This window comes from Rattus norvegicus, chromosome 8 (genome assembly GCF_036323735.1).
Source record: "Rattus norvegicus strain BN/NHsdMcwi chromosome 8, GRCr8, whole genome shotgun sequence".
NCBI classification, from domain to species: Eukaryota; Metazoa; Chordata; class Mammalia; order Rodentia; family Muridae; genus Rattus; species Rattus norvegicus.
The window spans coordinates 27,272,434-27,284,755 of NC_086026.1; the positions used below are offsets into that span (position 1 = coordinate 27,272,434).

At 40.9% G+C, this 12,322-nt stretch overlaps 1 protein-coding gene across 18 annotated transcripts in view; it reads right to left on the bottom strand.

Annotated features, from left to right (window-relative positions):
- Window positions 1–396: 396 nt before the first annotated feature.
- Zfp426 (zinc finger protein 426) overlaps window positions 397–12,322 on the bottom strand; it is a 32,287-nt gene continuing 20,361 nt past the window's right edge. For 13 of the 18 annotated variants that reach the window (XM_063266164.1, XM_017595918.3, XM_039082171.2 and 10 more), the window contains 3 exons: window positions 4,711–4,791; window positions 3,288–3,370; window positions 397–2,711 (listed from right to left, as the gene is read on the bottom strand). In XM_063266164.1, coding sequence (XP_063122234.1) covers window positions 1,452–2,711; window positions 3,288–3,370; window positions 4,711–4,791 — 1,424 coding nt within the window. In that variant the 3' untranslated portion in view covers window positions 397–1,451. The remainder of the gene's footprint in view (window positions 2,712–3,287; window positions 3,371–4,710; window positions 4,792–12,322) is intronic. The other 5 variants (XM_063266170.1, XM_063266169.1, XM_063266168.1 and 2 more) reach the window with 1 other exon arrangement.

A 12,322-nucleotide genomic window follows, 5' to 3' on the forward strand; every position in this document is an offset into this window, starting at 1 on the left:
CCGCCATGTGGGCCCTGGGAACCAAATACGGTCTTCTGCAAGAGCAGCAAGTGCTCGTAACTGTTAAGCCATCATTTTAGCCCCTCCCCTTGATATTTTTAAGATGGGATATTGAAAAGAAAAGAGAGAGAAAGAGAGAGTGGGGAGGGAGAAAGGGAGGGAAGGAGGGAGGAAGGGAGGAAAGGAGGCAGGCAGGCAAGGCAAGATCTTGTTAGAACTCAAGTCGTTAACTTAAAATCCTGCTTCCACCTCTCAAATTGTAGGATTATAAAACAGGGGTCACTGCACTCAGATCTGTTCTAACTAGAACTTCAGGGTAATCTAAAGGTGTGTGTGTGTGTTATATGAAGTCACACACAATTTGTTAGAGCTAATGCAACAAAGTAACAGACCAGGTAGTGCAAACATGGCTATTTATTTCTTAGAATCTGGAGGCCTCAGGGAGCTTCCTCTGGGGCCTTAGTACAGACACTTGTGGTGGCTAGCGTCTGTAATTGCAGAAGGATGTCTGATGGTCCGTGGTCATCTCTGTGTTCCTCCTGCTTCATCTTAACCTCTTGGGGACATTAGCCAGTTTTAATGGATTCATTGCAACTTCATTTTATTATTTTTGCTTTATACATATTTTGCCTGCACATGTGTATGCTGAGTGATCACTGAGGTCAGAAGAGGTCAAATTCCCGTCACCTAGTTATGGATGGCTGAAAGCCGCCATGTGAGTGCTGGAAACTGAAGCCTGGTCTTCTGCAAGAGCAGCAGATGCTCGTAACTGAGTCATCCCTACAGTCCCTCATTTGAATTTTTAAAATGTAATATTATTAGGGGGGTGCATGCCACAGCATTCATGTGGAGGTCAGAGGGCAGCTTTTAGGAGCCAATTCTCTCCTTACGCTGTGGGATCCAGGGATGGAAAACGGATAGTGAGGATTGAATGGAGAATGCTTCTGTCTGCTGAGTCATCTCAACAGCCCTCCTTTCAATTCTTTAAACATTTTTCTATTACTGTGGTATCTGTGGGAGAGTGGGCACACACATGGAAACCAGAGGGCAACGTTGAGGCATTAGGTCTTCTACCTTGTTGAGGCAGAGTCTTCCTCTCTGCCATGCTGCACAGACTAGACTAGCTGGCCCGCAAGCTTCCAGGTGAATCTGCTGCCTCTGCCTCCTCTCTTGTAGAAATGCTGAGAATACAGACGCATGCCACTACATCTGTCTGTTTTACATGGATGTGGGTCAAATTCAAGTTGCCACACATTCAAGTGCTTTTACCCACTGAGCCGCTTTAATTTTTTGACATGGAGTATTTGTTGCTCAGTACAGCCATACAGCACTGCTCTAAGCTATGATCTAACTTCAACAGTTTCTCCCCAGTGTGAGTACCATCATGTCTGCAAAGCAAATGGCCGCAACTGAGGACTTTCTTGTCTTGCTTCCATCAACTAGGTTTCTCTCTAGTGAATTCTTTCATGTCTGCGAAGTGAACGAGGGTGACTGTAGGCTTTTCCACACTGCTGACACTTATAGGGTTTCTCTTCCGTGTGGGTGTGACTTATTTCATGAATCCTGAAGGAACTGGGGCAGATGAAGGCTTTGCCACACTCCTTGCATTCATAGGGCTTCTCTCCAGTGTGGGTTCTTTCATGGATCTGAAATGAAGTGGAATGACTGAAGGCTTTTCCACACTGTTTACACTCATAGGGTTTTTCTCCAGTGTGGATTCGCATGTGAATTTTAAGGTGGGTGGAATAGTTAAAGGCCTTTCCACACTCCTTGCATGTGTAGGATTTTTTGGCATTATGAGTTCTCATGTGATTATTAAGACATGAAAGATATCCAAATGCTTTCCCACAGATCTTGCACTCACAGGTCTTCTCTTCGGCGTGCATTTTCAGATGCCCATTAAGGTTTGAAGAAATAGCAAAGGCTTTCCCACATTTGACACATACAAAAGGTTTTTCTCCCGTGTGAGTTCGTATATGCTGGATAAGGCGAGAGGATGTGAGGAAGGCTTTCCCACACTCCTTGCATGCGTAGGGCTTGTCTCCATTGTGCGATCTCACATGTATACTCAGACCTGAGTGCTGAGTGAAGGCTTTCCCACACTGATTACAGACATAGGGCTTCTCCCCTGTGTGAGTTCTCCCATGGATCTGAAATGAATTGGAATAATTGAAGGCCTTCCCGCACTCCTTACACTCATAGGGTTTCTCCCCAGTGTGGGTTCGCATGTGAATGTTTAGATACGCAGGGTATCGGTAGCCTTTCCCACACTCCTTACATCTGTGAGGTTTCTTTGCATTGAGAGTTTCTATAAGCACAGCAAGTCTTGAGTTTATAAAACTTCTCCCACACTCATTCAATTCATAAAGTTTGTCTCCACTGTGAGTTCTCTGATGTGTCTGAAGATGTGACTGATTCATAAAGGACTTCCCACAGTCACTGCATTCAAAACATTTCTCTTGTGTGGCCATTTTCTGATAAGCTTTACCTGGGATCGCACCGGTTTCTTCACTCTGATTGAACTCAGAAAGTTTCTCACCAGCACACTTTTTCCTCTGAAGCATTAGAAAGTCTTTCCTGCATTGACTACTATCATAATTATCCTGTGCAGGTCGAGTTTTCATAACCGTCCTAAGGGGCGAGAGTTCACTGAAGAAGTCTCCATATTGTGTCCCGTCACAGAGGCCCCTTCCTGTGTCACTTCCTGTCTGCTGATAAGAGGGATAAACACCATTTTACTGCAGCCAACTGGTAAGGTTTTAACCGTCCCATAACAAAACGCTGTAATTTTTATTATATACATGCAGTTCATACTCTGCTAATTACGCTCCAGTGGTGTGACTAAATGCTTACTCCAGATCACTCAGTCACCTGCTCTAATCCTTAAAAGATTCCTGTGCCACTCCAAGAAAAAGATGTGATGTGTGCGTTCTGCAGCGGTGAGCTACATTACACATTGTGTGCGTTCTGCAGCGGTGAGCTACATTACACATTGTGTGCGTTCTGCAGCGGTGAGCTACATTACACATTGTGTGCGTTCTGCAGCAGTGAGCTACATTACACATTGTGTGCGTTCTGCAGCAGTGAGCTACATTACACATTGGGGGCACAATGTTTTCATCAGAAACATTTGGTCTTGTGTGTTATCTGCTACTCTCGATATCTCCTTTAAAGACATCCCTAGTTTTCTCTCCCAGAAGGCTTCGACCATGCCAAGTAAGTACTCTACAAAAGACACATCTTTAACCTTTAATCCCTCGAGAATAAGAGACATCTTTTATTCTTACCGTTTGCATCCCGTTGGATATGTTACCCCTCAAAAGCTCCTGCTGGGATGCTGAACACTGGGTCTCGAGCTGTATTTTCCATTCTGAAGTGAAAACAGAAAAACAAACAGAAAAAGAAATGGAGTTATTTTTTAACTGGAGCTAAAAATAGGGCTCATTTCCTTTATTTTGAATTTGAGAAGAGATGAGTATTTTTTTTTCTGTCCTGTTTTTGAGACTAAGCAGCCTCACCTTGAACTCACTGCATGGCCCACACTGCACTGACTCCATAACCATCCTACGCCAGGTTCCTGATTAGACAGATTTCAGGAATTTCAGGATAAGGACACTGGTCATATTAAAAGTTTATTCTATAAAAGTCAAAACTGATGGTGAATAGAAATTACCAGGGAAACACTGTAGAAAATTTCCAAGGAAAAAAAGAGCATTTCTCAAAGCAATAAACTTAAAGAAAGTTTTGATTAGAAATAAACTAAAAGAGTACTGGAAGCTGAAGATTTTCTTTTTCTGCTCAGAGTTCTGAGACAAATTTTATTTTGAGGAGCTTCATTATAGGAGCTGGGATGATTCCACAGGTAAAATGATATTGTGCAAGTGTGAGGACCTGAGTTCAGATCCCCAGAACTCACCTAAGGCTGGGCATGACAGCCTGTGTCTGTAATTCCAGTACAGCTATGACAAGATGGGATACTGAGACAGAGAAATCCTCTCAAGTTTTGGGGCCTGGCACATGCAATAGCAAACAAGCACACTGCCAGACAAAGTAGATGGTGAGAGCTGACCCCAACACACGCACTACAGCAGCACATGCATGCCCCCACATACACACATCAAAAACACATCATACACACATCAAACACACATCACATACACATCATACACACATCAAAAACACATCATACACACATCAAACACACATCATACACACATCAAACACACATCACATACCCATCAAACATATACCACACACACATCATACACTCATCAAACACACATTAAACACTCATCAAACACACATTAAACACTCATCAAACACTCATCAAAAACATATCATACACACATCATACACACATCAAAAACACATCAAACACACAGCAATACACACATCATACACACATCATAGTATACACACATCAAACACAGAAATATAAGGCCCTTCCATTCATCCACCCATTCACTTACTGAGTGTGTGTGCACACACTTGCATCACAGCTCACATACAGAGTGTGCCAGACTTTGGGAGTTGGTTCTCTCCTTCCACCACATGGGTTATAGGGACTGAACTTAGGCTGTCAGGCTTGGCCACAAGTACCTTTACCTACTGAGCCATCTCTCCAGTCTAACACAAGGGCTTTTTTTTTTAGTTTATTTCAGTTACAAACAGATTAAACTCTCATTAAATAGAGTTTCCATGAATACTGACCTGGAAAAACTATCTTCTGCCCTGTACTAAACTCTTCTTGTTCCAACCAAGAGATCACACTGGGTTTGATGAGCTGATATCCTGTGTACAAGGTAAGGGGTGTTAGTGAAAAGACTCATACAGAAAAATGACACAACTTCCCGGGGTGTAGGAATTAGAATTTTGCTTTTTATTCTCCCTCCAGCTTTTTGAGACAAGTGAAACTATCTAGCTAGGGCTGGCTTCAAGTTCACAGAAATCTTCCTCCTTCAGCCTCCCAAGTGCTTGAATTCCAGAAGTTGTCACCAAACCTGGCCAAGACTAGAGCTGTGATAATAACTGAGAAATTATCTTCAAAGGACAAATAATGCAAGTATCGGTCCTGCCTCATAAGTTTAGTTTGTTCTGGACTCTACGACCCCAATTAATTTAATCATATATACATTATAAAGAACTAGAGTTTTCTTTATGCAAGACTGGGGATTGCACCCAGGGCCCTGCTTATGAAGGCAGGTGCTCAATCATTGAGCCATATCTTAACCCAGGACTTTACTTTATTCAAACAGGAACCAAGAGAATTGCAACACAGAGATCTTTGTTCCTCTGGGGAAATAAACTACAATCGGTTCATATGAAGCATTATTCATCACAGACGTCAGGATAATTAAACTTTCTAATTTACTTATTCTTTTGTATGTGGGTATATGTGCTCAGTATGTGGGTGTGCGTGTAGAGATGAATACCTGAGAGATGGGGATCTCACTCAGGGCCTCATGCTCAGGCAGTCACCAGCTGCTTCCCACCTGCCCCCAAAAGGAAGCTGAACATAAGCTGTCTCAGAGCTCTCCTAGGGACAGGAGGAGGTCGGGAGATGCTGTGCCACCTCTCTGACTCCTACTGGAGAAATGCCTAGCTCTGGTTCTGGGTCCCTTAGATGGGATATCTGGGTCCCTTTGGTGGCACACTTAGTTCTCTTCCCTCTCTGTCTACTGCTTGTCCTTGGCGTGCCAATCTATCCAAGTCTCACTTCATGTCTGTGTTTTCACTTCTCTGCTTGGTTGTTGCTCTGTGTTTCATGTTCAACAGAAACAATGGTTAAAACTTTATCTGCTGGCTGTCCACCCTTGATTTAGTTTTAACTTGTTTAAAAGAAGAAAAAAAGCAGTCTAGTCTAAACACATAAGATGTGTGTTGTAGGACTGTCACACAGGTGAAGGTAGGTAGATAGAGCATCTCTACCTCCCGGTGAGGCAATACTTTGTGGCTAGGCAGACACTGGGCAGAACGGCCTGTTTCATCTGCAGACTGATACTGTCCAAGGGGGACCCCTTATGCAGAATAGACTGACAATTGTGAAAGCCAGAATTATCAGCCCTTCAAGATTTCTGCATTTCAACAGTCTGTCAGTTGATTTTGGGCCAGAAGACTGATGACTTGAGCTCACATGTTGCCTACAGAGGACTGTGCTAGTAGAGATTTGTCACTACAACCTCTCAGTTCTAGAAGCCATGTTAGGCTTCCTATGTGTATAGATATTTGGTCGTTCCCAGATTTCTGACGGGGTTGAAGACTGACTAGAGTCTCATAGCCTATCAGGCTGTTTAACTCTGAATATACATACTTTATTGGATGGTTATCAGACAGTATACAAGCTAGCCAAGATATAATATAGATGTGATGCCTTTCTTAAGCTGGAATGGACAACTAAATGTTCTGTTTAACTGATAGAGAGTTGGACTGGGTGGTAGATATATTTTATGCTTTTAATTACAAAATGATGATAGTTGTGCTCAGCTTATATTTCAGAGGAAAGTTTTTTTTAATTAGACAAAAAGGGTAAAATGTAGGATTGTCATAGGTATCATGGGCTGGTGTTGGATAGAACAAGGCCTGTCATTGGAAGAGAAGGAAGAGTAGGTAGGAGAAAAGTTTAAGGGAAGAGGAGGAGACTGGAGGAAACGGGAGAGAAGTTACAGAGAGAACATGGAGGCTGATGTTAAGATTCCACCCTGTACCTTTACAGGTTGTTGTGAATGTTCTTAAGGGATGGATAGGGCTTTGTATTTTTAGGTGGGCATTCATATTTTATCAATTGGATCAGAGATTATTGTGTTGTGTGTTCTTTCATGTGGTGAATTAAGTTTAAGAGAGTGTGTGGCGTCTAGGACGCTAAGCTCCACAGAGTTGGGATGTGTGCTTCTGACATGATGACAGCCTGCCTTGGGAACTAGGTGGGTAGAGAGATGGCTGCCAGGCTCAGAAGGAAGTCATCAGCAGTGTGATATGAGATGGGGCAGAACGAGTGAGAGGCTTTGCTGACTGAGATTAAGATATCTACTGTGGTGCTGGACCTAGTGGGGGATAAAAGACAACCTCATATTTATTATAATTTTACAACAGTGTGTGACCACTCCATGCTTGTTTCTGACTGGTCTTAAAAGTATAAATATGCTCTGCATGTCTTGGTTATAGATTACTGACTTACAAGTTATTGGGTATGATTAAAAATTTCTAACACTGGTAACAGAAAGTTAGCTTAAAACTGGTTGGAGTCATTTTAAACAACAACATGTGGCATGAGCCAACCCAGGGAAACAGGTCTCTATAGGTACCCCAAAACTGGGATAATATTTTATGTAATTCTTGTCCTAGAAACCAGAATTATAAAAGATAAGTTTTAAAATAATGAGAAATTAAAAACTGCACCATCATGCACTCATACATAAGAACTGACAGCCAAAGTTTGTAACAAGAAAGTAATGAACTTGGTGTTGATTTTAGAGAGAATGGGTTGTTGGCACTGCTAAAAATTGGTTTTGCTTTCCAAAATTGTTATGCTCTAATAGTGCAAAAGAAACTTAAAAATTATAGTTAAACTGCCAATGTTCCACTGGCTGCAGTTCACAATTCAATCATAAGCTCAAGATTTTAACTCACCCATATTTGTAATTAAGAAGAAATCAGGCAAATGGAGATTAACACAAGATTTATGAAAGGTTAATGAAACTACAGAACCTATGGGAGCATTACAACCTGGCTTGCCTACTCTCCAAAAAATATGTATAAGATTATTATAGATTTAAAAGATTGTTTTTATACTATTCCTTTGCATCTTCATGATTGTAAAGGTTTGCAATTAGCATGTCTGCTTGTAATTTCAAAGAATACATTGGAAACTTATGCCACAGGGAATGGCTAGTAGTCCTTCCTTATATAAAACTTCTGTTGTTGCTTCAATATAAGAAGTTAGGACCTGAATCCTTCAGTGTATGTTATTCATTATATGGGTGGTATTTTATTAGCTGATCCTCTGAGGAAGTTTTACTACAAGCTTTTGCTCTTATACAACGAGCTTTAAATTTTGGGGGAGTAGTTGTTGCTCCAAAAAAGATTGAAAGGCAATATCCTTTTCAATATTTGGGACATCAGTTATATGCTAAACAATGTGGCACAGAAGAGTCAAATAAGAAAAGACAGCTCGCTTACTTTAAATGATTTTCAAAATCTGTTAGATGTTAATTGGCTAAGACCTCACTTTATGATCACCACAGGAGGACTTAAGCCTCTGTTTGATATTCTCAAGGGGAATACAAATCCTCATTCCCCTCTATGATTAACTGATGAGGGAAAATAGCTTTGCAGAAAGTAGAGGAAGCTATTGGTCAACAACAGACGCATTATATAGACTACGATCACTTGTTGGCTGTTTGCACCCACAGCAGGCCTTTGACAAAAGGGACCATTAATGTGAACTCATCTTTCCTTATCTCCAAAGGAAGTTTTAACACTGTTCTGAAGCTGTTGCTGTGTTAATACAGAATTGTAGGTTAGAATCACAAAAGTATTTTGGGAAAGAACTTGATGAAATATTCCTTATTGCAAACAGCAAATAAATTGGTTATTGCAGAATACTGATATTTGGCCTTTTGCATGTGCAAACTTTTCAGGCAATAATTAGACAAAATCATTATCCAAAAGACAAGTTGTTACAACTTGCCTCTATGTGTGCTTTTGTATTTACTGTAAATTTGCACATACGACTAATAGAGAATGCACTTACTGTATTTACGATGGCTCATCTAATGGGAGGCAGCATATGTAACTGGATCACATGTTTATTCTCTTGACTTTCCCTGCTCCAGCACAGATAATCGAGTTAGGTGCTGTAGCCACTGCTTTTGAAATGTTGAAAAACCAAGCTTTTAATTTGTATACTCACAGCCAATATAATGCTCTTGGTTTACAATTGCTTGAAACTGTTCTTTTTAGATTACTGCTAATTCTCAAATTTTACAATTATTTACGCAAATATAACTTAATTCAAGAGAACATACTGTGCCTAACTTTATAGGCCATTTAAGAGCTCATACTGGGTTGCCTGGACCGCTTAGTGAGGGCAAGGCCACAGCAGATCTGTATGCCAGGCAGACTGTAGGTCTCACACAGGAACAATTAGCCATGCAGTCTCATTCTTCACATCATCACAACTGTAAAGACTTGTCCTGAATGTCCTCAGTTTCTTCCTGTACCACATAATGGTGTTAATCCTCGAGGACTCACACCTATTCGATTATGGTAAATGGATGTTAATCATTTCTGATCTGGGAAAATTAAAATATATACATGTGACCATTGACACCTTCTCAGGCTTTCTTGTTGCAACTGCTTTAACAGGAGAAGCAGCTGGAAATGAAATTGTTCATTGCTTATGTTTCTCTGTCCTGGGTGTTCCAAATCAGATTAAGGCAGATAATAGAAAGGACTACTGCAGTCAAGCCTTTGAGATGTTTTGTCAAGAGTTCACTATTGGCCATACTACTGGGATTCCTTATACTCCTCAAGGACAAGCTATTGTAGAACTTTAAAACAGTATCTTCATAAAATAAAAAGGGGGAGTTATATCCCCATATACCACAAATTTATTTAAATCATGTTCTTTTATTTTTCATTATAAAATTTGGATGAAGGAACTCTCTGCTGAGTGTTTATGGCACCCTACAACTAGGCATACTTATGCCTAGGTGAAATGGAAGAATCCACTTACTGGCATGGCATGACCCTGATCAGGTATTTAATAGGGGAAGAGGGCATGTTTGTGCTTTTTCCCACAGGATGCTGAAGGAGCGTGGTAGCTGCTGGTGACTGGGGAGACATGCTGATGCTGGGACAAAGAATGATGCTGACTGTGAGCTTGCTGAGTGCCCTGACAGTGGTGGCAGGGAAGCTGTACTGGACATATGTTCCTGACCCACTTTGCTTGCCTATATCCCAGTCTGTACAAGCTGCCTTGCCTCAAATTTTTAGACCTGAACTGGAAACTGTGGAAAGTGACTTCAAAACGTTAAATAAGAGAAGTTATCATTTCTCTTCTCTTTCCTTTAATGTGACACGTTATTCTGACTCAATCATGGACTTGTCTGAAAATCAATCCAATACTGGACAAAAGGAAATGACAGTCTTCATTTGGAAGGCTGGTTCTGGCATTTTCAGAGACATATTTGAAAGTTGACAACTGCCGTGTATGAAGTCACATTTGCAGTGGATAAAATTAGAACAGGATCTGGGTCTCCAACAATTGTTAGTGCATGTGTTACGGCTCCTAATCTTTGATTAATTGGCCATGTTAAAATTACTTTTGTTTCTTCTACAATATTTAATGTAAGTTATGTTGATTGTACACTTTCTAATTGTGTTAATGTACTGAAATCTGGCATGTCTGTTTTGATGGTCTATCAATCAGCCTTTGTTTTATTGCCTGTGAGTATTACAGAACCTTGATATTCTGAAAAAAGTTTGCAGATACTGAAAGAAGTGAGTCAGGCTTTAAAGAGAAGCAAGAGGATAGTGGGCTTGATCATTGCTGGTACAGCAGCTCTAACTGCATTAACACTGGCACCACTGCTTTCTGCAATTGCTTTGACACAGGAAGTCAAAACATACTTTTGTTAGTCAGTTAGCAAAAAACATTATTAAAGCTCTGAGTATTCAGGAGGATTTAGACAGGCGTTTGGAACAACAGATTGATGCTCTTTATGATACAATTCAAATTATTGGAGAGGAGGCCATCTTGAGTGTCATGCTAAATACCAATGGGTTTGTGTCACTTCTAAAATTTACAGTGATAGTCCCTATAATTGGGGGAAAAGTTCAGACATTTGCAGGGTATTTGGCATAACTCTAACACCTCTCTGGATGTTTTAACTTTGCATATCGAGATTATGGATTTAAAGAATGCTGACCTGCTGAGTTTTGATGCTGCAGATACTGCTGATAAAATTATTTGTGGCCTGAAGTCAGTTTTTCCATCTTGATCAATCTTCAAGAACAGCATATACAGCTTGACCATGCTAGCCCTTCTTGTCCTTGGGAATGTTTTTATTCCTGCCCATTGTGATAAACCCTGCCTTAAACAACATCAACATGTTGGCAGCCAAAATACAAGGCTTGAAACTAAAAATGGAACCCCAGACAGAGTTATTAATTTAACAGGCTGGCAAGCCAAGGTTGGGTAAGTTTCTGCACAGTGCCTTACCAACCTAAAACAGAATAGCATTACTTTTGAAAATGCATATTCCAAGACAAGAAAGGAAGACGTTTTTGTCAGAACAACCTAAGACATAAGCAGTCTTGCTTATGAAATAAAAAAGGGAGAGATGTGGAGAGCTCTTGGTGCCACTTATAGAAATTTGAGTAGTCAATGGGCTCAAGGAAGTAGGCTCAGATAAGAATGTTATGTTCGCAGTTGGGCTAATACAAAGCTCAAGATAAATTTCAGGCTAGGAATGTGTGACATTCCTTTTATCTTAGTCATCCTGACAAGGCCCTGAACACTGACCAGGGAGCTTAGTTTATTGCCTTGTTCGATCTCTTTCTCTTTAATCTAAGAACTAACCCTATTTTTTGCAAGTACCTAGAATGATATAAAAACTGCCTGGGAAAAAGTAAACCCTCTTCAGCCTCAGCACTGCCAAGAGACATGTTATAGTGTTGTCTAATTGTCTTTCTCTTTTCGATCCTCACTCCCTCCCTTGAGACCCTGTTGATTGACTGAGCTGGCTTGGTCGGTCTCTTAACCACTGAGTCATCTCTCAAACTCCAGAGAATTTTTTGACACAGAAATGATAAACAATTTTACACTGTTTCCAATTTAGCCTATTAAATATGGAGAAGGAAAATATATTCTTTCTTTTGGGAAGTAGGAGGCAGTTTTTGAGACAGGGTTTCTCTATGCAGCCCTTGCTGTCCTGGAACTTACTCTATAGACCAGGCTGGCTTCAAACTCAGAGATGTGCCTGCCTCTGCCTCCTTAGTGCTGGACGAAAGGCATGTGCCACCATGCCCAGCAAAAATATATATGAAGAAACCTTGGACTTTTAAAAAACACCCTGGTAGATTAAAACATATTAGGGTGGTAGACACCTTTAATCCCAGAAGGCAGTAGCAAGGGTAATCTCTGTGAGTTTGAGTCAGCCTGTTTTACATCTCAAGTTCTAGGCTAGCAAGGGCTATGCTGAGATCCCCCGTCTCAAAACAAAACAACATGGAGTTAGGGGTGGAACCGTCTTATTAGACTTGCTGTCACCACTCCTAAAACAGTCAGTACACAAGGGCTGCTGGTAGCAAGAGCAGTCTC